The following is a 25,018-nucleotide window of genomic DNA, read 5'->3' as shown; positions in this document are numbered from 1 at the left end:
TCCCCTGTACACCTGACTAGGTATCTCCCTGTACAACTGACTAGGTATCCCCCTGTACAACTGACTAGGTATCTCTCTGTACACCTGACTAGGTATCTCCCTGTACAACTGACTAGGTATCTCCCTGTACACCTGACTAGGTATCTCCCTGTACAACTGACTAGGTATCTCCCTGTACAACTGACTAGGTATCTCCCTGGACAACTGACTAGGTATCTCCCTGTACACCTGACTAGGTATCTCCCTGTACACCTGACTAGGTATCTCCCTGTACACCTGACTAGGTATCTCCCTGTACACCTGACTAGGTATCCCCCTGGACAACTGACTAGGTATCTCCCTGTACACCTGACTAGGTATCCCCCTGTACACCTGACTAGGTATCTCCCTGTACACCTGACTAGGTATCTCCCTGTACACCTGACTAGGTATCTCCCTGTACACCTGACTAGGTATCCCCCTGTACACCTGACTAGGTATCCCCCTGTACACCTGACTAGGTATCCCCCTGTACACCTGACTAGGTATCCCCCTGTACACCTGACTAGGTATCCCCCTGTACACCTGACTAGGTATCCCCCTGTACACCTGACTAGGTATCTCCCTGTACACCTGACTAGGTATCTCCCTGTACACCTGACTAGGTATCCCCCTGTACACCTGACTAGGTATCCCCCTGGACATATGTTGTTGAATATTGTGATTTTTTTGTGTTGTGTGTGTGTGTGTGTGTGTGTGTGTGTGTGTGTGTGTGTGTGTGTGTGTGTGTGTGTGTGTGTGTGTGTGTGTGTGTGTGTGTGTGTGTGTGTGTGTGTGTGTGTGTGTGTGTGTGTGTCTGAACAACAGACATTTCAGATATCCATTCGGTGGCGTCCGACCATTCCAACCGATCCCACGACAGACATCGTAGCGGCCGGTCCCGCTCCCCTGACAAGCGGTCCGACCACTCCAGACACTCCCCTCCACAGATCACCAACGGCAGGTAAACGCCACACCACCTGGCTGCTACCACAGTACAGGGCGGGCCGACCTAAACGTTTCATCGGCTCGCCTAAGTCCAAACGTATTGTATTTTTATTTTTTGTTTTTAAATATATTTACATGATGGAAAAAACGCTTTCTGTGTAAACTTAAACGACTAAAACCACATATAAAGAATGTAGAACATTAATATGTAGTCTAAGTTCCAGGAGGTTAGTGGTATGTAGACTTTCAGGTAGCCTAGCCTCCAACAGAACCAAGCCTTCCTGATTCTCTGTTTCCCAGTACCCAACAACAGAACCAGGCCTTCCTGATTCTCTGTTTCCCTACCCAACAACAGAACCAAACCTTCCTGATTCTCTGTTTCCCTACCCAACAACAGAACCAGGCCTTCCTGATTCTCTGTTTCCGTACCCAACAACAGAACCAAGCCTTCCTGATTCTCTGTTTCCAGTACCCAACAATGACAGAACCAAACCTTCCTGATTCCCTCTGTTTCCGTACCCAACAACAGAACCAAGCCTTCCTGATTCTCTGTTTCCTACCCAACAACAGAACCAAGCCTTCCTGATTCTCTGTTTCTCTGTTTCCCACCCAACAACAGAACCAAGCCTTCCTGATTCTCTGTTTCCCTACCCAACAACAGAACCAAGCCTTCCTGATTCTCTGTTTCCCTACCCAACAACAGAACCAAGCCTTCCTGATTCTCTGTTTCCCTACCCAACAACAGAACCAAGCCTTCCTGATTCTCTGTTTCCCTACCCAACAACAGAACCAAGCCTTCCTGATTCTCTGTTTCCCTACCCAACAACAGAACCAAGCCTTCCTGATTCCCTCTGTTTCCCTACCCAACAACAGAACCAAGCCTTCCTGATCCTCTGTTTCCCTACCCAACAACAGAACCAAGCCTTCCTGATCCTCTGTTTCCGTACCCAACAACAGAACCAAGCCTTCCTGATCCTCTGTTTCCCTACCCAACAACAGAACCAAGCCTTCCTGATTCCTCTGTTTCCAACAGAACCAAGCCTACTCCAACAACAGAACCAAGCCTTCCTGATTCTCTGTTTCCGTACCCAACAACAGAACCAAGCCTTCCTGATTCTCTGTTTCCGTACCCAACAACAGAACCAAGCCTTCCTGATTCTCTGTTTCCGTACCCAACAACAGAACCAAGCCTTCCTGATCCTCTGTTTCCCTACCCAACAACAGAACCAAGCCTTCCTGATTCTCTGTTTCCCTACCCAACAACAGAACCAAGCCTTCCTGATTCTCTGTTTCCGTACCCAACAACAGAACCAAACCTTCCTGATTCTCTGTTTCCCTACCCAACAACAGAACCAAGCCTTCCTGATTCTCTGTTTCCCTACCCAACAACAGAACCAAGCCTTCCTGATTCTCTGTTTCCGTACCCAACAACAGAACCAAGCCTTCCTGATTCTCTGTTTCCCTACCCAACAACAGAACCAAACCTTCCTGATTCTCTGTTTCCCTACCCAACAACAGAACCAAACCTTCCTGATTCTCTGTTTCCGTACCCAACAACAGAACCAAGCCTTCCTGATTCTCTGTTTCCCTACCCAACAACAGAACCAAACCTTCCTGATTCTCTGTTTCCCTACCCAACAACAGAACCAAACCTTCCTGATTCTCTGTTTCCCTACCCAACAACAGAACCAAACCTTCCTGATTCTCTGTTTCCCTACCCAACAACAGAACCAAACCTTCCTGATTCTCTGTTTCCCTACCCAACAACAGAACCAAGCCTTCCTGATTCTCTGTTTCCGTACCCAACAACAGAACCAGGCCTTCCTGATTCTCTGTTTCCGTACCCAACAACAGAACCAAACCTTCCTGATCCTCTGTTTCCGTACCCAACAACAGAACCAAACCTTCCTGATCCTCTGTTTCCCTACCCAACAACAGAACCAAACCTTCCTGATTCTCTGTTTCCCTACCCAAAAACAGAACCAAGCCTTCCTGATTCTCTGTTTCCCTACCCAACAACAGAACCAAGCCTTCCTGATTCTCTTCCTGATTCTCTGTTTCCCTACCCAACAACAGAACCAGGCCTTCCTGATACTCTGGTTCCGTACCCAACAACAGAACCAAGCCTTCCTGATTCTCTGTTTCCCTACCCAACAACAGAACCAAACCTTCCTGATTCTCTGTTTCCCTACCCAACAACAGAACCAAGCCTTCCTGATTCTCTGTTTCCCTACCCAACAACAGAACCAAACCTTCCTGATTCTCTTCCTGATTCTCTGTTTCCCTACCCAACAACAGAACCAAACCTTCCTGATTCTCTTCCTGATTCTCTGTTTCCCTACCCAACAACAGAACCAAACCTTCCTGATTCTCTGTTTCCCTACCCAACAACAGAACCAAACCTTCCTGATTCTCTTCCTGATTCTCTGTTTCCCTACCCAACAACAGAACCAAACCTTCCTGATTTCTTTGCTGATTTAACAGATTTTCTTCACAGATTTCACCTCTTAAAACATTCAACAGAATATCTGTTTGTGCATGATCATCTGAAGAATACTGTTTGTTGGCCTTGTCCCAGATTAGTTTGTGCTCTACAGCCAAGTCCGATGGTCATTATCACGCCAAATGACAATAGGAATTGGCAAGACATCAGAAGCAGCTCTTGGACCAGGCTGTATGTTTGTTGCCGTTTGGGATAAATCATTCTGACCTCCGGGTTAATAATCTGTGTTTGTCCAACCTTTACTGGTTCTCAGCCAGAGCCACAGTGAAGTGCACCTGGAGTACACATAATCCTCTCTCTCTCTCTCGCCCTCTCTCTCTCTCTCTCTCTCTCTCTCTCTCTCTCTCTCTCTCTCTCTCTCTCTCTCTCTCTCTCTCTCACCCTCCCCTTACTCTCGCTCTCTCTCTCTCTCGCTCCTGCCCCCCTCTCTCTCTCTCTCTCTCGCCCTCCCCTTACTCTCTCTCTCTCTCTCTCTCTCTCTCTCTCGCTCCCACCCTCTCGCCTCCGCCCTCCCCCTTACTCTCTCTCTCTTTCTCTCGCTCCTGCCCTCCCCCTTACTCTCTCTCTCTCTCTCTCTCTCTCTCTCTCTCTCTCTCTCTCTCTCTCTCTCTCGCTCCCGCCCTCCCCTTACTCTCTCTCTCTCTCCCGCACTCTCTCTCACTCTCCCGTCCTCTCTCCCGCCCTCCCTCTTTCTCCCGCCCTCCCCCTCTCTCTCTCTCTCTCTCTCTCCTCGCCTCCATCACCTCAGATATGCCTCTCTAAAAATAGAGTACAAAGGAGAAGACAAAAACAAACAGTGACCTTCAAGCTCACAGTGCAGACACACACAAGGCAGCAGGTAGCCTAGCGATTAGAGCGTTGAGCTAGTAACTGAAAGGTTGCTAGTTCGACTCCCTGAGGTGAAAGATCTGTCTGTGCCCTTGAGCAAGGCACTTAACCCTAATTGCTCTAAGGTTGTAATTTATAATGGCAGACCTTGGCCGTGATACCTCTCTCTGAATTTATTTATTTAATTAGTCAATTAAGAACCAATTCTACCCCGGGCCACACCCTAACGACACTGGGCCAATTGTGCGCCGCCCTATGGGACTCCCAATCACATCCGGTTGTGATACAGCCTGGAATCGAACCAGGGTCTGTAGTGACGCCTCTAGCACTGAGATGCAGGGCCTCAGAATGCTGCAGCACTCGACAGCGCCTCTTCTCTGACGGTGTCTCATGAAGAGTTGGGATATGCCCTAAAAAAAAAACTTAAAAAAAAAAAAAAACAGTTTGAAATTGGACAGATAAAAGCATCCAACACATCCTCATTATTATTATTATTATTATTGTTGTTTATTTCCTTCTAATCTCTACGACCTTTACGTGTTGTCCACTGCAGTTAAAACGCCGAGACGCATATATAGGTGATGTGTAGTATTTGTTTCATTCTACCACATCTCTGGTCCTGTATTGGCTCAGTTGCTGAGAGTTTGGCACTAACAATGGCATGCCAGGTTCTGGGTTCAATTCCCGCAGGGATCACATGCACATAACTAAACAGTTCAGTTTCTTTGTCTCCGAACACAGAAGTCGTGAGGAGGAGAGGATCTTAAAGCCGACAGCGGTACCAGCCAAGTTAGCAGAGGAGGTTCCTGCCCTGCCAAAACCCCTGGAGCAGCCGGTCACCAGGGAGGAGAAACAGTTACCACCTCTACCAGGTCAGAACCACTGCCGGTAACTAGTAGACCTAACCACTGCCGGTAACTAGTAGACCTAACCACTGCCTGGAACTAGTAGACCTAACCACTGCCGGTAACTAGTAGACCTAACCACTGCCGGTAACTAGTAGACCTAACCACTGCCGGTCACTAGTAGGCCTAACCACTGCCGGTCACTAGTAGACCTAACCACTGCCGGTAACTAGTAGGCCTAACCACTGCCGGTAACTAGTAGACCTAACCACTGCCGGTAACTAGTAGACCTAACCACTGCCGGTAACTAGTAGACCTAACCACTGCCGGTAACTAGTAGACCTAACCACTGCCGGTAACTAGTAGACCTAACCACTGGCGGTAACTAGTACACCTAACCACTGCCGGTAACTAGTAGACCTAACCACTGCCGGTAACTAGTAGACCTAACCACTGCCGGTAACTAGTAGACCTAACCACTGCCGGTAACTAGTAGACCTAACCACTACCGGTCACTAGTAGACCTAACCACTGCCGGTAACTAGTAGACCTAACCACTGCCGGTAACTAGTAGACCTAACCACTACCGGTCACTAGTAGACCTAACCACTGCCGGTAACTAGTAGACCTAACCACTGCCGGTCACTAGTAGACCTAACCACTGCCGGTAACTAGTAGGCCTAACCACTGCCGGTAACTAGTAGACCTAACCACTGCCGGTAACTAGTAGGCCTAACCACTGCCGGTCACTAGTAGACCTAACCACTGCCAGTAACTAGTAGACCTAACCACTGCCGGTAACTAGTAGACCTAACCACTGCCGGTAACTAGTAGACCTAACCACTGCCGGTAACTAGTAGGCCTAACCACTGCCGGTAACTAGTAGGCCTAACCACTGCCGGTAACTAGTAGACCTAACCACTGCCGGTAACTAGTATACCTAACCACTGCCGGTCACTAGTAGACCTAACCACTGCCGGTAACTAGTAGGCCTAACCACTGCCGGTAACTAGTAGACCTAACCACTGCCGGTAACTAGTAGACCTAACCACTGCCGGTAACTAGTAGACCTAACCACTGCCGGTAACTAGTAGGCCTAACCACTGCCGGTCACTAGTAGACCTAACCACTGCCGGTAACTAGTAGACCTAACCACTGCCGGTAACTAGTAGGCCTAACCACTGCCGGTAACTAGTAGACCTAACCACTGCTGGTAACTAGTAGGCCTAACCACTACTGGTAACTAGTAGGCCTAACCACTAGACCTAACCACTGGTAACTAGTAGACCTAACTAGTAGGCCTAGTAACCAACCACTGCCGTAACTAGTAGACCTAACCACTGCCGGTAACTAGTAGACCTAACCACTGCCAGTAACTAGTAGACCTAACCACTGCCGGGCACTAGTAGACCTAACCACTGCCGGTAACTAGTAGACCTAACCACTGCCGGTAACTAGTAGACCTAACCACTGCCAGTAACTAGTAGACCTAACCACTGCCGGGAACTAGTAGACCTAACCACTGCCAGTAACTAGTAACCACTGCCGGGAACTAGTAGACCTAACCACTGCCGGTAACTAGTAGACCTAACCACTGCCAGTAACTAGTAGACCTAACCACTGCCGGGCACTAGTAGACCTAACCACTGCCGGTAACTAGTAGACCTAACCACTGCCGGTAACTAGTAGACCTAACCACTGCCAGTAACTAACTGTTGTACCCCATCAGAACCCAACATAATGCTTGTTTTACTCCATTTTTTGTGAACAATGTCATTGTAAACACAAACTGTATATCTTAAAAAATACATATTTATATTATATTCATATCACGCGTGGTCATTCCTTACATCCATAGCTCTGTATGAGTTTCCCCTTTCCCTCAGCTTTTTACCGAAACAGTGGCAGGGTGTCACTTGTGTTATAGTTTGAACTGTAGATTGCCCCAAGGTTACAGCTAAAAGCTTGCTATGCTGACACTGCTGTGTGCTGAGTGCTGAGCTTGGCTGAGGCTGCAGCCTACAGTTAGTTGGTTATAAACAGTGGGACTTGATGGACTCTGGCGTTTCTCCTCCTGCCCTGCAGCCAGCAGCCTGCTGCGTCTCCTCCCAGATCAGGGCACCATGTACTGTGTTGGTGCTGCGTCTCCTCCCAGATCAGGGCACCATGTACTGTGTTGGTGCTGCGTCTCCTCCCAGGTCAGGACACCATGTACTGTGTTGGTGTGGTGTCTATGACCTCCCAGGTCAGGTGTGGTGTCTATGACCTCCCAGGTCAGGGCACTATGTACTGTGTTGGTGCTGCGTCTCTTCCCAGATCAGGGCACCATGTACTGTGTTGGTGTGGTGTCTATGGCCTCCCAGATCAGGACACTATGTACTGTGTTGGTGCTGCGTCTCCTCCCAGGTCAGGTGTGGTGTCTATGACCTCCCAGATCAGGACACTATGTACTGTGTTGGTGTGGTGTCTATGGCCTCCCAGATCAGGACACTATGTACTGTGTTGGTGCTGCGTCTCCTCCCAGGTCAGGACACCATGTACTGTGTTGGTGCTGCGTCTCCTCCCAGATCAGGGCACCATGTACTGTGTTGGTGCTGCGTCTCCTCCCAGATCAGGGCACCATGTACTGTGTTGGTGTGGTGTCTCCTCCCAGATCAGGACACCATGTACTGTGTTGGTGTGGTGTCTATGACCTCCCAGATCAGGACACCATGTACTGTGTTGGTGTGGTGTCTATGACCTCCCAGGTCAGGTGTGGTGTCTATGACCTCCCAGATCAGGACACTATGTACTGTGTTGGTGTGGTGTCTATGACCTCCCAGGTCAGGGCACCATGTACTGTGTTGGTGTGGTGTCTCCTCCCAGGTCAGGACACCATGTACTGTGTTGGTGTGGTGTCTATGACCTCCCAGGTCAGGTGTGGTGTCTATGACCTCCCAGATCAGGACACTATGTACTGTGTTGGTGTGGTGTCTATGACCTCCCAGATCAGGGCACCATGTACTGTGTTGGTGTGGTGTCTATGACCTCCCAGGTCAGGTGTGGTGTCTATGACCTCCCAGATCAGGACACTATGTACTGTGTTGGTGTGGTGTCTATGGCCTCCCAGGTCAGGTGTGGTGTCTATGACCTCCCAGATCAGGACACTATGTACTGTGTTGGTGTGGTGTCTATGGCCTCCCAGGTCAGGACACTATGTCCTGTGTTGGTGCTGCGTCTCCTCCCAGGTCAGGACACTATGTACTGTGTTGGTGCTGCGTCTCCTCCCAGGTCAGGACACCATGTACTGTGTTGGTGTGGTGTCTATGACCTCCCAGATCAGGGCACCATGTACTGTGTTGGTGTGGTGTCTCCTCCCAGATCAGGACACTATGTACTGTGTTGGTGTGGTGTCTATGGCCTCCCAGGTCAGGACACTATGTCCTGTGTTGGTGCTGCGTCTCCTCCCAGGTCAGGACACTATGTACTGTGTTGGTGCTGCGTCTCCTCCCAGGTCAGGACACCATGTACTGTGTTGGTGTGGTGTCTATGACCTCCCAGGTCAGGACACTATGTACTGTGTTGGTGCTGTGTCTCCTCCCAGATCAGGGCACTATGTACTGTGTTGGTGCTGCGTCTCCTCCCAGATCAGGGCACTATGTACTGTGTTGGTGCTGCGTCTCCTCCCAGGTCAGGACACCATGTACTGTGTTGGTGCTGCGTCTCCTCCCAGATCAGGGCACTATGTACTGTGTTGGTGCTGCGTCTCCTCCCAGATCAGGGCACTATGTACTGTGTTGGTGCTGCGTCTCCTCCCAGATCAGGACACTATGTACTGTGTTGGTGTGGTGTCTCCTCCCAGATCAGGACACCATGTACTGTGTTGGTGTGGTTTCTCCTCCCAGATCAGGGCACCATGTACTGTGTTGGTGTGGTGTCTCCTCCCAGATCAGGACACCATGTACTGTGTTGGTGTGGTGTCTATGACCTCCCAGATCAGGACACCATGTACTGTGTTGGTGTGGTGTCTATGACCTCCCAGATCAGGGCACCATGTACTGTGTTGGTGCTGCGTCTCCTCCCAGGTCAGGACACCATGTACTGTGTTGGTGTGGTGTCTATGACCTCCCAGGTCAGGTGTGGTGTCTATGACCTCCCAGATCAGGACACTATGTACTGTGTTGGTGTGGTGTCTATGACCTCCCAGATCAGGGCACCATGTACTGTGTTGGTGTGGTGTCTATGACCTCCCAGGTCAGGTGTGGTGTCTATGACCTCCCAGATCAGGACACTATGTACTGTGTTGGTGTGGTGTCTATGGCCTCCCAGGTCAGGTGTGGTGTCTATGACCTCCCAGATCAGGACACTATGTACTGTGTTGGTGTGGTGTCTATGGCCTCCCAGGTCAGGACACTATGTCCTGTGTTGGTGCTGCGTCTCCTCCCAGGTCAGGACACTATGTACTGTGTTGGTGCTGCGTCTCCTCCCAGGTCAGGACACCATGTACTGTGTTGGTGTGGTGTCTATGACCTCCCAGATCAGGGCACCATGTACTGTGTTGCTGTGGTGTCTCCTCCCAGGTCAGGGCACCATGTACTGTGTTGGTGCTGCGTCTCCTCCCAGATCAGGGCACCATGTACTGTGTTGGTGTGGTGTCTCCTCCCAGATCAGGACACCATGTACTGTGTTGGTGTGGTGTCTATGACCTCCCAGATCAGGGCACCATGTACTGTGTTGGTGTGGTGTCTATGACCTCCCAGGTCAGGTGTGGTGTCTATGACCTACCAGATCAGGACACTATGTACTGTGTTGGTGTGGTGTCTATGGCCTCCCAGGTCAGGTGTGGTGTCTATGACCTCCCAGATCAGGACACTATGTACTGTGTTGGTGTGGTGTCTATGGCCTCCCAGGTCAGGACACTATGTCCTGTGTTGGTGCTGCGTCTCCTCCCAGGTCAGGACACTATGTACTGTGTTGGTGCTGCGTCTCCTCCCAGGTCAGGACACCATGTACTGTGTTGGTGTGGTGTCTATGACCTCCCAGATCAGGGCACCATGTACTGTGTTGCTGTGGTGTCTCCTCCCAGGTCAGGGCACCATGTACTGTGTTGGTGCTGCGTCTCCTCCCAGATCAGGGCACCATGTACTGTGTTGGTGTGGTGTCTCCTCCCAGATCAGGACACCATGTACTGTGTTGGTGTGGTGTCTATGACCTCCCAGGTCAGGACACTATGTCCTGTGTTGGTGCTGCGTCTCCTCCCAGGTCAGGGCACTATGTACTGTGTTGGTGCTGCGTCTCCTCCCAGATCAGGGCACTATGTACTGTGTTGGTGCTGCGTCTCCTCCCAGGTCAGGACACCATGTACTGTGTTGGTGCTGCGTCTCCTCCCAGATCAGGGCACTATGTACTGTGTTGGTGCTGCGTCTCCTCCCAGATCAGGGCACTATGTACTGTGTTGGTGCTGCGTCTCCTCCCAGATCAGGACACTATGTACTGTGTTGGTGTGGTGTCTCCTCCCAGGTCAGGACACCATGTACTGTGTTGGTGTGGTGTCTATGACCTCCCAGATCAGGGCACTATGTACTGTGTTGGTGCTGCGTCTCCTCCCAGATCAGGACACTATGTACTGTGTTGGTGTGGTGTCTCCTCCCAGGTCAGGACACCATGTACTGTGTTGGTGTGGTGTCTATGACCTCCCAGGTCAGGTGTGGTGTCTATGACCTCCCAGATCAGGACACTATGTACTGTGTTGGTGTGGTGTCTCCTCCCAGATCAGGACACCATGTACTGTGTTGGTGTGGTGTCTATGACCTCCCAGGTCAGGTGTGGTGTCTATGACCTCCCAGATCAGGACACTATGTACTGTGTTGGTGTGGTGTCTATGACCTCCCAGGTCAGGTGTGGTGTCTATGACCTCCCAGGTCAGGACACCATGTACTGTGTTGGTGTGGTGTCTATGACCTCCCAGGTCAGGTGTGGTGTCTATGACCTCCCAGATCAGGACACTATGTACTGTGTTGGTGTGGTGTCTCCTCCCAGGTCAGGACACCATGTACTGTGTTGGTGTGGTGTCTCCTCCCAGATCAGGACACCATGTACTGTGTTGGTGTGGTGTCTCCTCCCAGATCAGGACACCATGTACTGTGTTGGTGTGGTGTCTCCTGCCAGGTCAGGACACCATGTACTGTGTTGGTGTGGTGTCTATGACCTCCCAGGTCAGGACACCATGTACTGTATTGGTGCTGCGCCTCCTCCCAGGTCAGGGCAACATGTACTGTGTTGGTGTGGTGTCTCCTCCCAGGTCAGGACACCATGTACTGTGTTGGTGTGGTGTCTATGACCTCCCAGGTCAGGTGTGGTGTCTATGACCTCCCAGATCAGGACACTATGTACTGTGTTGGTGTGGTGTCTCCTCCCAGATCAGGACACCATGTACTGTGTTGGTGTGGTTTCTCCTCCCAGATCAGGGCACCATGTACTGTGTTGGTGTGGTGTCTCCTCCCAGATCAGGACACCATAACGCCAGGGTAGTGGGTTCGATCCCCGGGACCACCCATACGTAGAATGTATGCACACATGACTGTAAGTCGCTTTGGATAAAAGCGTCAGCTAAATGGCATATATTATTATTATTATTATTATGTACTGTGTTGGTGTGGTGTCTATGACCTACCAGATCAGGACACCATGTACTGTGTTGGTGTGGTGTCTATGACCTCCCAGATCAGGGCACCATGTACTGTGTTGGTGTGGTGTCTCCTCCCAGGTCAGGACACCATGTACTGTGTTGGTGTGGTGTCTCCTCCCAGATCAGGACACCATGTACTGTGTTGGTGTGGTGTCTCCTCCCAGATCAGGACACCATGTACTGTGTTGGTGTGGTGTCTCCTCCCAGATCAGGACCCCGTGTACCGTGTTGGTGTGGTGTCTATGACCTCCCAGATCAGGGCACCATATACTGTGTTGGTGTGGTGTCTATGACCTCCCAGATCAGGGCACCATGTACTGTGTTGGTGTGGTGTCTATGACCTCCCAGATCAGGACACCATGTACTGTGTTGGTGTGGTGTCTATGACCTCCCAGATCAGGGCACCATGTACTGTGTTGGTGTGGTGTCTATGACCTCCCAGATCAGGGCACCATGTACTGTGTTGGTGTGGTGTCTATGACCTCCCAGATCAGGGCACCATATACTGTGTTGGTGTGGTGTCTATGACCTCCCAGATCAGGGCACCATGTACTGTGTTGGTGTGGTGTCTATGACCTCCCAGATCAGGGCACCATGTACTGTGTTGGTGTGGTGTCTATGACCTCCCAGATCAGGGCACCATGTACTGTGTTGGTGTGGTGTCTCCTCCCAGGTCAGGACACTATGTACTGTGTTGGTGTGGTGTCTATGACCTCCCAGATCAGGACACCATGTACTGTGTTGGTGTGGTGTCTATGACCTCCCAGATCAGGGACACCATGTACTGTGTTGGTGTGGTGTCTATGACCTCCCAGGTCAGGACACTATGTACTGTGTTGGTGTGGTGTCTATGACCTCCCAGATCAGGACACTATGTACTGTGTTGGTGTGGTGTCTATGACCTCCCAGGTCAGGACACCATGTACTGTGTTGGTGTGGTGTCTCCTCCCAGATCAGGACACTATGTACTGTGTTGGTGTGGTGTCTATGACCTCCCAGATCAGGACACTATGTACTGTGTTGGTGTGGTGTCTCCTCCCAGATCAGGGCACCATGTACTGTGTTGGTGTGGTGTCTATGACCTCCCAGATCAGGACACCATGTACTGTGTTGGTGTGGTGTCTATGACCTCCCAGATCAGGACACCATGTACTGTGTTGGTGTGGTGTCTATGACCTCCCAGGTCAGGACACTATGTATTGTGTTGGTGTGGTGTCTCCTCCCAGATTAGGACACCATGTACTGTGTTGGTGTGGTGTCTCCTCCCAGATCAGGACACAATGTACTGTGTTGGTGTGGTGTCTCCTCCCAGATCAGGGCACCATGTACTGTGTTGGTGTGGTGTCTCCTCCCAGATCAGGGCACCATGTACTGTGGTTGTGTGGTGTCCATGACCTCCCAGATCAGGACACTATGTACTGTGTTGGTGTGGTGTCTATGACCTCCCAGATCAGGACACCATGTACTGTGTTGGTGTGGTGTCTCCTCCCAGATCAGGACCCCATGTACCGTGTTGGTGTGGTGTCTATGACCTCCCAGATCAGGGCACCATATACTGTGTTGGTGTGGTGTCTATGACCTCCCAGATCAGGGCACCATGTACTGTGTTGGTGTGGTGTCTATGACCTCCCAGATCAGGACACCATGTACTGTGTTGGTGTGGTGTCTATGACCTCCCAGATCAGGGCACCATGTACTGTGTTGGTGTGGTGTCTATGACCTCCCAGATCAGGGCACCATGTACTGTGTTGGTGTGGTGTCTATGACCTCCCAGATCAGGGCACCATATACTGTGTTGGTGTGGTGTCTATGACCTCCCAGATCAGGGCACCATGTACTGTGTTGGTGTGGTGTCTATGACCTCCCAGATCAGGGCACCATGTACTGTGTTGGTGTGGTGTCTATGACCTCCCAGATCAGGGCACCATGTACTGTGTTGGTGTGGTGTCTCCTCCCAGGTCAGGACACTATGTACTGTGTTGGTGTGGTGTCTATGACCTCCCAGATCAGGACACCATGTACTGTGTTGGTGTGGTGTCTATGACCTCCCAGATCAGGACACCATGTACTGTGTTGGTGTGGTGTCTATGACCTCCCAGGTCAGGACACTATGTACTGTGTTGGTGTGGTGTCTATGACCTCCCAGATCAGGACACTATGTACTGTGTTGGTGTGGTGTCTATGACCTCCCGGGTCAGGACACCATGTACTGTGTTGGTGTGGTGTCTCCTCCCAGATCAGGACACTATGTACTGTGTTGGTGTGGTGTCTATGACCTCCCAGATCAGGACACTATGTACTGTGTTGGTGTGGTGTCTCCTCCCAGATCAGGGCACCATGTACTGTGTTGGTGTGGTGTCTATGACCTCCCAGATCAGGACACCATGTACTGTGTTGGTGTGGTGTCTATGACCTCCCAGGTCAGGACACTATGTATTGTGTTGGTGTGGTGTCTCCTCCCAGATTAGGACACCATGTACTGTGTTGGTGTGGTGTCTCCTCCCAGATTAGGACACCATGTACTGTGTTGGTGTGGTGTCTCCTCCCAGATCAGGACACAATGTACTGTGTTGGTGTGGTGTCTCCTCCCAGATCAGGGCACCATGTACTGTGTTGGTGTGGTGTCTCCTCCCAGATCAGGGCACCATGTACTGTGGTTGTGTGGTGTCCATGACCTCCCAGATCAGGACACTATGTACTGTGTTGGTGTGGTGTCTATGACCTCCCAGATCAGGACACTATGTACTGTGTTGGTGTGGTGTCTTTGACCTCCCAGATCAGGACACTATGTACTGTGTTGGTGTGGTGTCTTTGACCTCCCAGATCAAGACACCATGTACTGTGTTGGTGTGGTGTCTATGGCCTCCCAGATCAGGACACTATGTACTGTGTTGGTTTGGTGTCTCCTCCCAGATCAGGGCACCATGTACTGTGTTGGTGTGGTGTCTCCTCCCAGATCAGTGCACCATGTACTGTGTTGGTGTGGTGTCTATGACCTCCCAGATCAGGACACTATGTACTGTGTTGGTGTGGTGTCTATGACCTCCCAGGTCAGGACACTATGTACTGTGTTGGTGTGGTGTCTATGACCTCCCAAATCAGGGCACCATGTACTGTGTTGGTGTGGTGTCTATGACCTCCCAGGTCAGGACACCATGTACTGTGTTGGTGTGGTGTCTATGACCTCCCAGATCAGGACACTATGTACTGTGTTGGTGTGGTGTCTATGAGGGTATTGAGATTAGGTTAGCGTAAAGGCCAGATGTATTGTGGGTACTGAGATTAGGTTAGCGTGAAGGCCAGATGTATTGTGGGTATTGAGATTAGGTTAGCGTGAAGGCAAGATGTATTGTGGGTACTGAGATTAGGTTAGCGTGAAGGCCAGATGTATTGTGGGTACTGAGATTAGGTTAGCGTGAAGGCCAGATGTATTGTGGGTACTGAGATTAGGTTAGCGTGAAGGCCAGATGTATTGTGGGTATTGAGATTAGGTTAGCGTGAAGGCCAGATGTATTGTGGGTACTGAGATTAGGTTAGCGCGAAGGCCAGATGTATTGTGGGTACTGAGATTAGGTTAGCGTGAAGGCCAGATGTATTGTGTTCCCTCCAACCTACATTTGAACCTCCATTCACTCTCTTGTGGGAATAGTACATGGATGTGTGTACACAGTACAGTTGATTGTGTGTGTGTGTGTGTGTGTGTGTGTGTGTGTGTGTGTGTGTGTGTGTGTGTGTGTGTGTGTGTGTGTGTGTGTGTGTGTGTGTGTGTGTGTGTGTGTGTGTGTGTGTGTGTGTGTGTGTGTGTGTATTTTCTCAGAACCCAAGCCAGTATATGCCCAGCCAGGCCAGCCTGATGTGGACCTGCCAGTCAGCCCCTCTGATGCCCCTGTGCCCAGCGCTGCCCACGATGACAGTATCCTACGGTATGTAGAAGTCTCTAACAGTATCCTACAATATGTAGAAGTCTCTAACAGTATCCTACAGTATGTAGAAGTCTCTAACAGTATCCTACGGTATGTAGAAGTCTCTAACAGTATCCTATGGTATGTAGAAGTATCTATTCACCTGTCTCTAACAGTATGCTACAGTATGTAGAAGTCTCTAACAGTATCCTACAGTATGTAGTAGTCTCTAACAGTATCCTACGGTATGTAGAAGTCTCTAACAGTATCCTACGGTATGTAGAAGTATCTAACAGTATCCTACAGTATGTAGAAGTCTCTAACAGTATCCTACAGTATGTAGAAGTCTCTAACAGTATCCTACAGTATGTAGAAGTCTCTAACAGTATCCTACAGTATGTAGAAGTCTCTAACAGTATCCTACAGTATGTAGAAGTATCTAACAGTATCCTACAGTATGTAGAAGTCTCTAACAGTATCCTGCAGTATGTAGAAGTATCTAACAGTATCCTACGGTATGTAGAAGTATCTATTAACCTGTCTCTAACAGTATCCTACGGTATGTAGAAGTATCTAACAGTATCCTACAGTATGTAGAAGACTCTAACAGTATCCTACGGTATGTAGAAGTATCTAACAGTATCCTACAGTATGTAGAAGTCTCTAACAGTATCCTACAGTATGTAGAATATCTAACAGTATCCTACGATATGTAGAAGTCTCTAACAGTATCCTACGGTATGTAGAAGTATCTATTAACCTGTATCTAACAGTATCCTACAGTATGTAGAAGTATCTAACAGTATCCTACAGTATGTAGAAGTCTCTAACAGTATCCTACGGTATATAGAAGTCTCTAACAGTATCCTACAGTATGTAGAAGTATCTAACAGTATCCTACAGTATGTAGAAGTATCTAACAGTATCCTACGGTATGTAGAAGTCTCTAACAGTATCCTACGGTATGTAGAAGTATCTATTAACCTGTCTCTAACAGTATCCTACAGTATGTAGAAGTATCTAACAGTATCCTACAGTATGTAGAAGTATCTAATATCCTGTCTCTAACAGTATCCTACAGTATGTAGAAGTATCTATTAACCTGTCTCTAACAGTATCCTACAGTATGTAGAAGTATCTATTAACCTGTCTCTAACAGTATCCTACGGTATGTAGAAGTATCTAACAGTATCCTACAGTATGTAGAAGTCTCTAACAGTATCCTACGGTATGTAGAAGTCTCTAACAGTATCCTACAGTATGTAGAAGTATCTAACAGTATCCTACGGTATGTAGAAGTATCTATTAACCTGTCTCTAACAGTATCCTACGGTATGTAGAAGTATCTATTCACCTGTCTCGAACAATATCCTACGGTATGTAGAAGTCTCTAACAGTATCCTACGGTATGTAGAAGTATCTATTAACCTGTCTCTAACAGTATCCTACGGTATGTAGAAGTATCTAACAGTATCCTACAGTATGTAGAAGACTCTAACAGTATCCTACAGTATGTAGAAGTCTCTAACAGTATCCTGCAGTATGTAGAAGTATCTAACAGTATCCTACGGTATGTAGAAGTATCTATTAACCTGTATCTAACAGTATCCTACGGTATGTAGAAGTATCTAACAGTATCCTACAGTATGTAGAAGACTCTAACAGTATCCTACGGTATGTAGAAGTATCTAACAGTATCCTACAGTATGTAGAAGACTCTAACAGTATCCTACGGTATGTAGAAGTATCTAACAGTATCCTACAGTATGTAGAAGACTCTAACAGTATCCTACGGTATGTAGAAGTATCTAACAGTATCCTACAGTATGTAGAAGTCTCTAACAGTATCCTACAGTATGTAGAATATCTAACAGTATCCTACGATATGTAGAAGTCTCTAACAGTATCCTACGGTATGTAGAAGTATCTATTAACCTGTATCTAACAGTATCCTACAGTATGTAGAAGTATCTAACAGTATCCTACAGTATGTAGAAGTCTCTAACAGTATCCTACGGTATGTAGAAGTATCTAACAGTATCCTACAGTATGTAGAAGTATCTATTAACCTGTCTCTAACAGTATCCTACAGTATGTAGAAGTATCTATTAACCTGTCTCTAACAGTATCCTACGGTATGTAGAAGTATCTAACAGTATCCTACAGTATGTAGAAGTATCTATTAACCTGTCTCTAACAGTATCCTACAGTATGTAGAAGTATCTATTCACCTGTCTCGAACAATATCCTACGGTACCTCCAACCTCCCGTCCTGCTCAATATTACGACAAAATAATGTTTTAACTTCAATGATCTTTGGCAGGAGACATCAAACAAATATAATTCCTAGAAGGGACAAAGCCCCTTCGACCATTGACTTGAATGGGAATAGCCATTCTAGAAAGACTATTTCTATGGGTGACACAAGGTAAATATCACCGAGTGGGTCATCTATAACTGTCTTTCCTCTGTCCCCATCCCACCCTGTGTCCTCATTCCTCAGGCCGAGTATGAAGTTGGTGAAGTTTAAGAAGGGGGAGAGTGTGGGTCTGAGGCTGGCTGGGGGGAACGACGTGGGCATCTTCGTAGCAGGAGTCCTGGAGGACAGCCCAGCAGCTAAGGAGGGTCTGGAGGAGGGGGACCAAATTCTCAGGGTGAGACAGGATACACCAGCAACTACACACTTCCGCTACTGCAACGACGCACTAACTATAGCAACACTAAGGTTGTCGGTTCAATTTCCACAGGGATCACGTACGCATACAAAACATGTATGTGCTCACTTTATTTTTATTTAACTAGGCAAGTCAGTTAAGAACAAATTATTATTTACAATGACAGCCTACCAGGGAACAGTGGGGTAAACTGCCTTGTTCATGGGAACAGTGGGTTAACTGCCTTGTTCAGGGGAACAGTGGGTTAACTGCCTTGTTCAGGGGAACAGTGGGTTAACTGCCTTGTTCAGGGGAACAGTGGGTTAACTGCCTTGTTCAGGGGAACAGTGGGGTTAACTGCCTTGTTCAGGGGAACAGTGGGATAACTGCCTTGTTCAGGGCAACAGTGCGTTAACTGGCTTTTTCATTGGAAACAGTGGGGTTAACTGCCTTGTTCAGGGGAACAGTGGGTTAACTGACTTGTTCAGGGGAACAGTGGGTTAACTGTCTTGTTCAGGGGAACAGTGGGTTAACTGCCTTGTTCAGGGGAACAGTGGGTTAACTGCCTGTTCAGGGGAACAGTGGGTTAACTGCCTTGTTCAGGGAACAGTGGGGTTAACTGCCTTGTTCAGGGGAACAGTGGGTTAACTGCCTTGTTCAGGGGAACAGTGGGTTAACTGCCTTGTTCAGGGGAACAGTGGGTTAACTGTCTTGTTCAGGGGAACAGTGGGTTAACTGCCTTGTTCAGGGGAACAGTGGGGTTAACTGCCTCGTTCAGGTGAACAGTGGGTTAACTGCCTTGTTCAGGGGAACAGTGGGTTACCTGCCTTGTTCAGGGGAACAGTGGGTTAACAGCCTTGTTCAGGGGAACAGTGGGTTAACAGCCTTGTTCAGGGGAACAGTGGGGTTAACTGCCTTGTTCAGGGGAACAGTGGGTTAACAGCCTTGTTCAGGGGAACAGTGGGTTAACTGCCTTGTTCAGGGGAACAGTGGGGTTAACTGCCTTGTTCAGGGGAACAGTGGGTTAACTGCCTTGTTCAGGGGAACAGTGGGGTTAACTGCCTTGTTCAGGGGAACAGTGGGTTAACTGCCTTGTTCAGGGGAACAGTGGGTTAACTGCCTCAGTGGGTTAACTGCCTTGTTCAGGGGAACAGTGGGTTAACAGCCTTGTTCAGGGGAACAGTGGGTTAACAGCCTTGTTCAGGGGAACAGTGGGTTAACTGCCTCGTTCAGGTGAACAGTGGGTTAACTGCCTTGTTCAGGTGAACAGTGGGTTAACTGCCTCGTTCAGGGGAACAGTGGGTTAACTGTCAGCTTGGGAAATCGATGTAGCAATCTTTCAGTTACTAGTTCAAAGCTCTGACCTGCCGCCCCTCCACTCTAACCACTAGGCTTCCTGCCGCCCCTCCACTCTAACCACTAGGCTACCTGCCGCCCCTCCACTGAACTAACCACTAGGCTACCTGCCAGCCTCCACTCTAACCACTAGGTTACCTTCCACCCCTCCACTTTAACCACTAGGCTACCTGCCGCCCCTCCACTTTAACCACTAGGTTACCTTCCACCCCTCCACTCTAACCACTAGGTTACCTTCCACCCCTCCACTCTAACCACTAGGCTACCTTCCGCCCCTCCACTCTAACCACTAGGCTACCTTCCGCCCCTCCACTCTAACCACTAGGCTACCCTGCCGCCCTCCACTCTAACCACTAGGCTACCTGCCGCCCCTCCACTCTAACCACTAGGCTACCTGCCGCCCCTCCACTCTAACCACTAGGCTACCTGCCGCCCCTCCACTCTAACCACTAGGCTACCTGCCGCCCCTCCACTCTAACCACTAGGCTACCTGCCGCCCCTCCACTCTAACCACTAGGCTACCTTCCGCCCCTCCACTCTAACCACTAGGCTACCTTCCGCCCCTCCACTCTAACCACTAGACTACCTGCCGCCCCTCCACTCTAACCACTAGGCTACCTTCCGCCCCTCCACTCTAACCACTAGACTACCTGCCGCCCCTCCACTCTAACCACTAGGCTACCTGCCGCCCCTCCACTCTAACCACTAGGCTACCTGCCGCCCCTCCACTCTAACCACTAGACTACCTGCCACCCCTCCACTCTAACCACTAGGCTACCTGCCGTCCCTCCACTCTAACCACTAGGCTACCTGCCGCCCCTCCACTCTAACCACTAGACTACCTGCCGCCCTCCACTCTAACCACTAGGCTACCCTGCCGCCCCTCCACTCTAACCACTAGACTACCTGCCGCCCCTCCACTCTAACCACTAGGCTACCTGCCACCCTCCACTCTAACCACTAGACTACCTGCCGCCCCTCCACTCTAACCACTAGGCTACCTGCCGCCCCTCCACTCTAACCACTAGACTACCTGCCGCCCCTCCACTCTAACAACTAGGCTACCTTCCGCCCCTCCACTCTAACCACTAGACTACCTGCCGCCCTCCACTCTAACCAGTAGACTACCTGCCGCCCCTCCACTCTAACCACTAGGCTACCTGCCGCCCCTCCACTCTAACCACTAGGCTACCTGCCGTCCCTCCACTCTAACCACTAGGCTACCTGCCGCCCCTCCACTCTAACCACTAGGCTACCTGCCGTCCCTCCACTCTAACCACTAGGCTACCTGCCGCCCTCCACTCTAACCACTAGGCTACCTGCCGTCCCTCCACTCTAACCACTAGGCTACCTGCCGTCCCTCCACTCTAACCACTAGGCTACCTGCCGCCCCTCCACTCTAACCACTAGGCTACCTGCCGTCCCTCCACTCTAACCACTAGGCTACCTGCCGCCCTCCACTCTAACCACTAGGCTACCTGCCGTCCCTCCACTCTAACCACTAGGCTACCTGCCGTCCCTCCACTCTAACCACTAGGCTACCTGCCGTCCCTCCACTCTAACCACTAGGCTACCTGCCGTCCCTCCACTCTAACCACTAGGCTACCTGCCGCCCCTCCACTCTAACCACTAGGCTACCTGCCGCCCCTCCACTCTAACCACTAGGCTACCTGCCGTCCCTCCACTCTAACCACTAGGCTACCTGCCGCCCCTCCACTCTAACCACTAGGCTACCTGCCGTCCCTCCACTCTAACCACTAGGCTACCTGCCGTCCCTCCACTCTAACCACTAGGCTACCTGCCGTCCCTCCACTCTAACCACTAGGCTACCTGCCTCCTCTACACTCTAACCACTAGGCTACCTGCCACCCTCCACTCTAACCACTAGGCTACCTGCCTCCCCTCCACTCTAACCACTAGGCTACCTGCCACCCCTCCACTCTAACCACTAGGCTACCTGCCGCCCCTCCACTCTAACCACTAGGCTACCTGCCGCCCCTCCACTCTAACCACTAGGCTACCTGCCGTCCCTCCACTCTAACCACTAGGCTACCTGCCACCCCTTCACTCTAACCACTAGGCTACCTGCCGTCCCTCCACTCTAACCACTAGGCTACCTGCCGCCCCTTCACTCTAACCACTAGGCTACCTGCCGCCCCTCCACTCTAACCACTAGGCTACCTGCCGCCTCCACTCTAACCACTAGGCTACCTGCCACCCCTTCACTCTAACCACTAGGCTACCTGCCGCCCTCCACTCTAACCACTAGGCTACCTGCCGCCCCTTCACTCTAACCACTAGGCTACCTGCCGTCCCTCCACTCTAACCACTAGGCTACCTGCCGTCCCTCCACTCTAACCACTAGGCTACCTGCCGCCTCTCCACTCTAACCACTAGTCTACCTGCCGCCCCTCCACTCTAACCACTAGACTACCTACTGCTTTACTGTAAATAAATACCTTGTGATATAATTGTTTGCCGTGTCAATGTGATCCTCATCAGAATAACATGCTGTGTATCCTAACGTGTCTACGATTCATGGTTCTAGAGTGGCACAGCGGTCTAAAGGCTCTGCATCTCAGTGCAAGAGGCGTCACTACAGTCCCTGGTTCAAATCCAGGTTTTATCACATCCGGCTGTGATTGGTCCCACAGGGCGGCGCACAATTGGCCCAGCGTCGGCCGGGTGTAGGCCGTCATTGTAAATAAGAATTTGTTAAATAACTGACTTTGTTAAATAAACATGAATTGAATCAATGCTATCAGCTACAGAAATCCAATATTATATAGTTGCCACTGGGATTAAACAAATATTAAAAGATTTCAGATGTTTCATACACTAAAACAGACTAAAGATTTACAGGGGATAATGCTGCAACGGTTTACATCTCAAATGGAAGCCTATTCCCTAAATAGTGCACTACTTTTGTCTAGGGCCTATGGGGATCTGGTCTAAAGTAGTGCACTTTAAAGGGAAAAGGGGGACAAGCCCCAAAGCTTTTCCTGGTTGATTTAATGGTTTGCTCCAAGATTCCTGCTCTTTCAGAGTCGGTCTCCTAGCAACATGCTCACACACACAAACAGTGTCTCTCTAGATCACTCCCTCCTCTCTTCTCCCTCCTCTCTTCTCCCTCCTCCACCCCCTCCTCTCTTTTCCCTCCTCTCTTCTCCCTCCACTCTCCTCCCTCCTCCACCCCCTCCTCTCTTCTACCTCCTCCACCCCCTCCACTCTCCTCCCTCCTCCACCCCCTCCTCTCTTCTCCCTCCTCTCTTCTCCCTCCTCCACCCCCTCCTCTCTTCTCCCTCCTCTCTTCTCCCTCCACTCTCCTCCCTCCTCCACCCCCTCCTCTCTTCTCCCTCCTCCACCCCCTCCTTTCTCCTCCCTCCTCCACCCCCTCCCTCTCTTCTCCCTCCTCCACCCCCTCCTCTCTTCTCCCTCCTCCACCCCCTCCTCTCCTCCACCCCCTCTCCCTCCCTCCACCCCCCCTCCTCTCTTCTCCCTCCTCCACCCCCTCCTTTCTCGCTCCCTCCTCCACCCCCTCCTCTCTTCTCCCTCCTCCCACCCCCTCCTCTCTTCTCCCTCCTCCACCCCCTCCTCTCTTCTCCCTCCTCCACCCCCTCTTCTCTTCTCCCTCCTCCACCCCCTCCTCTCTCTCTCCCTCCTCCACCCCCCTCCTTCTCCCTCTCCCTCCTCCACCCCCTCTTCTCTTCTCCCTCCTCCACCCCCTCCTTTCTCCTCCTCCTCCACCCCCCTCCACTCTTCTCCCTCCTCCACCCCCTCCTCTCTTCTCCCTCCTCCACCCCCTCTTCTCTTCTCCCTCCTCCACCCCCTCCTTTCTCCTCCCTCCTCCACCCCCCTCCACTCTTCTCCCTCCTCCACCCCCTCCTCTCTTCTCCCTCCTCCACCCCCCCTCCTTCTCTTCTCCCTCCTCCACCCCCCTCCTCTCTTCTCCCTCCTCCTCCACCCCTCCTCTCTTCTCCTCCCTCCACCCCTCCTCTCTTCTCCCTCCTCCACCCCCTCCTTTCTCCTCCCTCCTCCACCCCCTCCTTTCTCCTCCCTCCTCCACCCCCTCCTCTCTTCTCCCTCCTCCACCCCCTCCTCTCTTCTCCCTCCTCCCCCCCCTCTCCTTTCTCCTCCCTCCTCCCACCCCCTCCTCTCTTCTCCCTCCTCCACCCCCTCCTCTCTTCTCCCTCCTCCACCCCCTCCTCTCTTCTCCCTCCTCCACCCCCTCCTCTCTCGCTCCCTCCTCCACCCCCTCCTATCTTCTCCCTCCTCCACCCCCTCCTCTCTTCTCCCTCCTCCACCCCCTCCTCTCTTCTCCCTCCTCCACCCCCTCCTTTCTCCTCCCTCCTCCACCCCCTCCACTCTTCTCCCTCCTCCACCCCCTCCCTCTCTTCTCCCTCCTCCACCCCCTCCTTTCTCCTTTCTCCCCCCTCCCTCCTCTCTTCTCCCTCCTCCACCCCCTCCACTCTTCTCCCTCCTCCACCCCCCCTCTCTCCCTCTCCCTCCTCCACCCCCTCCTCTCTTCTCCCTCCTCCACCCCCTCCTCCCTCCCTCCACCCCCTCCTCCCTCCTCCACCCCTCCCTCCTCCACCCCCTCCTCTTCTCGCTCCCTCCTCCACCCCTCCTCTCTTCTCCCTCCTCCACCCCCTCCTCTCTTCTCCCTCCTCCACCCCCTCCTCTCTTCTCCCTCCTCCACCCCCTCCTTTCTCCTCCTTTCTCCTCCATCCCCTCCACTCTTCTCCCTCCTCCACCCCTCCTCTCTTCTCCCTCCTCCACCCCCCTCCTTTCTCCTTTCTCCTCCCCCTCCTCCACCCCCTCCACTCTTCTCCTCTCCCCCTCCTCCACCCCCGCCTCTCTTCTCCCTCCTCCACCCCCTCCTCCCTCTCCACCCCCTCTCCCTCCCTCCTCCACCCCCTCCTTTCTCCTTTCTCCTCCCCCTCCTCCCCCTCCTCCCCCTCCACTCTTCTCCCTCCTCCACCCCCTCCTTTCTCCTCCCTCCTCCACCCCCTCCACTCTTCCTCCCTCCTCCCACCCCTCCACCCTCTCTTCTCCCTCCTCCACCCCCTCCACTCTTCTCCCCTCCTCCACCCCCTCCTCTTCTCCCCTCCACCCCTCTCCTCTCCTCCCTCCTCCACCCCCTCCTCTCTTCTCCCTCCTCCACCCCCTCCTCTCTTCTCCCTCCTCCACCCCCCTCCTCCTCCCTCCATCCCCCTCCTCCCTCTCTCCCTCCTCCTCTCCTCCCTCCTCCACCCCTCCACTCCTCCTTCTCCTCCCTCCTCCACCCCTCCTCTCTT

The 25,018-nt window shown here is 51.3% G+C and overlaps 1 protein-coding gene and 1 long non-coding RNA gene across 12 annotated transcripts in view; one reads left to right on the top strand and one right to left on the bottom strand.

Moving 5' to 3' along the window:
• The window catches only part of LOC118378188 (tight junction protein ZO-1-like), a 287,079-nt gene that overhangs the window by 200,332 nt on the left and 61,729 nt on the right, over positions 1-25,018 (top strand). For all 10 annotated transcript variants that reach the window (XM_052466581.1, XM_052466587.1, XM_052466586.1 and 7 more), the window contains 4 exons: positions 847-982; positions 5,039-5,169; positions 15,627-15,732; positions 18,215-18,365. In XM_052466581.1, coding sequence (XP_052322541.1) covers positions 847-982; positions 5,039-5,169; positions 15,627-15,732; positions 18,215-18,365 — 524 coding nt within the window. The remainder of the gene's footprint in view (positions 1-846; positions 983-5,038; positions 5,170-15,626; positions 15,733-18,214; positions 18,366-25,018) is intronic.
• LOC127908398 (uncharacterized) lies at positions 5,096-6,064 on the bottom strand. 2 transcript variants are annotated; one of them, XR_008067093.1, is made up of 3 exons: positions 5,927-6,064; positions 5,433-5,510; positions 5,096-5,224 (listed from the first exon to the last, which is right to left on the bottom strand). It is a non-coding gene; the product is annotated as an uncharacterized LOC127908398 (long non-coding RNA). The 2 variants fall into 2 exon arrangements; XR_008067092.1 differs by lacking the exon at positions 5,927-6,064 and adding an exon at positions 5,563-5,752.

The sequence above is a fragment of the Oncorhynchus keta genome, chromosome 17, assembly GCF_023373465.1.
Source record: "Oncorhynchus keta strain PuntledgeMale-10-30-2019 chromosome 17, Oket_V2, whole genome shotgun sequence".
Lineage (NCBI taxonomy): Eukaryota > Metazoa > Chordata > Actinopteri > Salmoniformes > Salmonidae > Oncorhynchus > Oncorhynchus keta.
The sequence above is the reverse complement of the archived record's forward strand: the minus strand, read 5'-3'. Positions and strand labels throughout refer to the sequence as shown.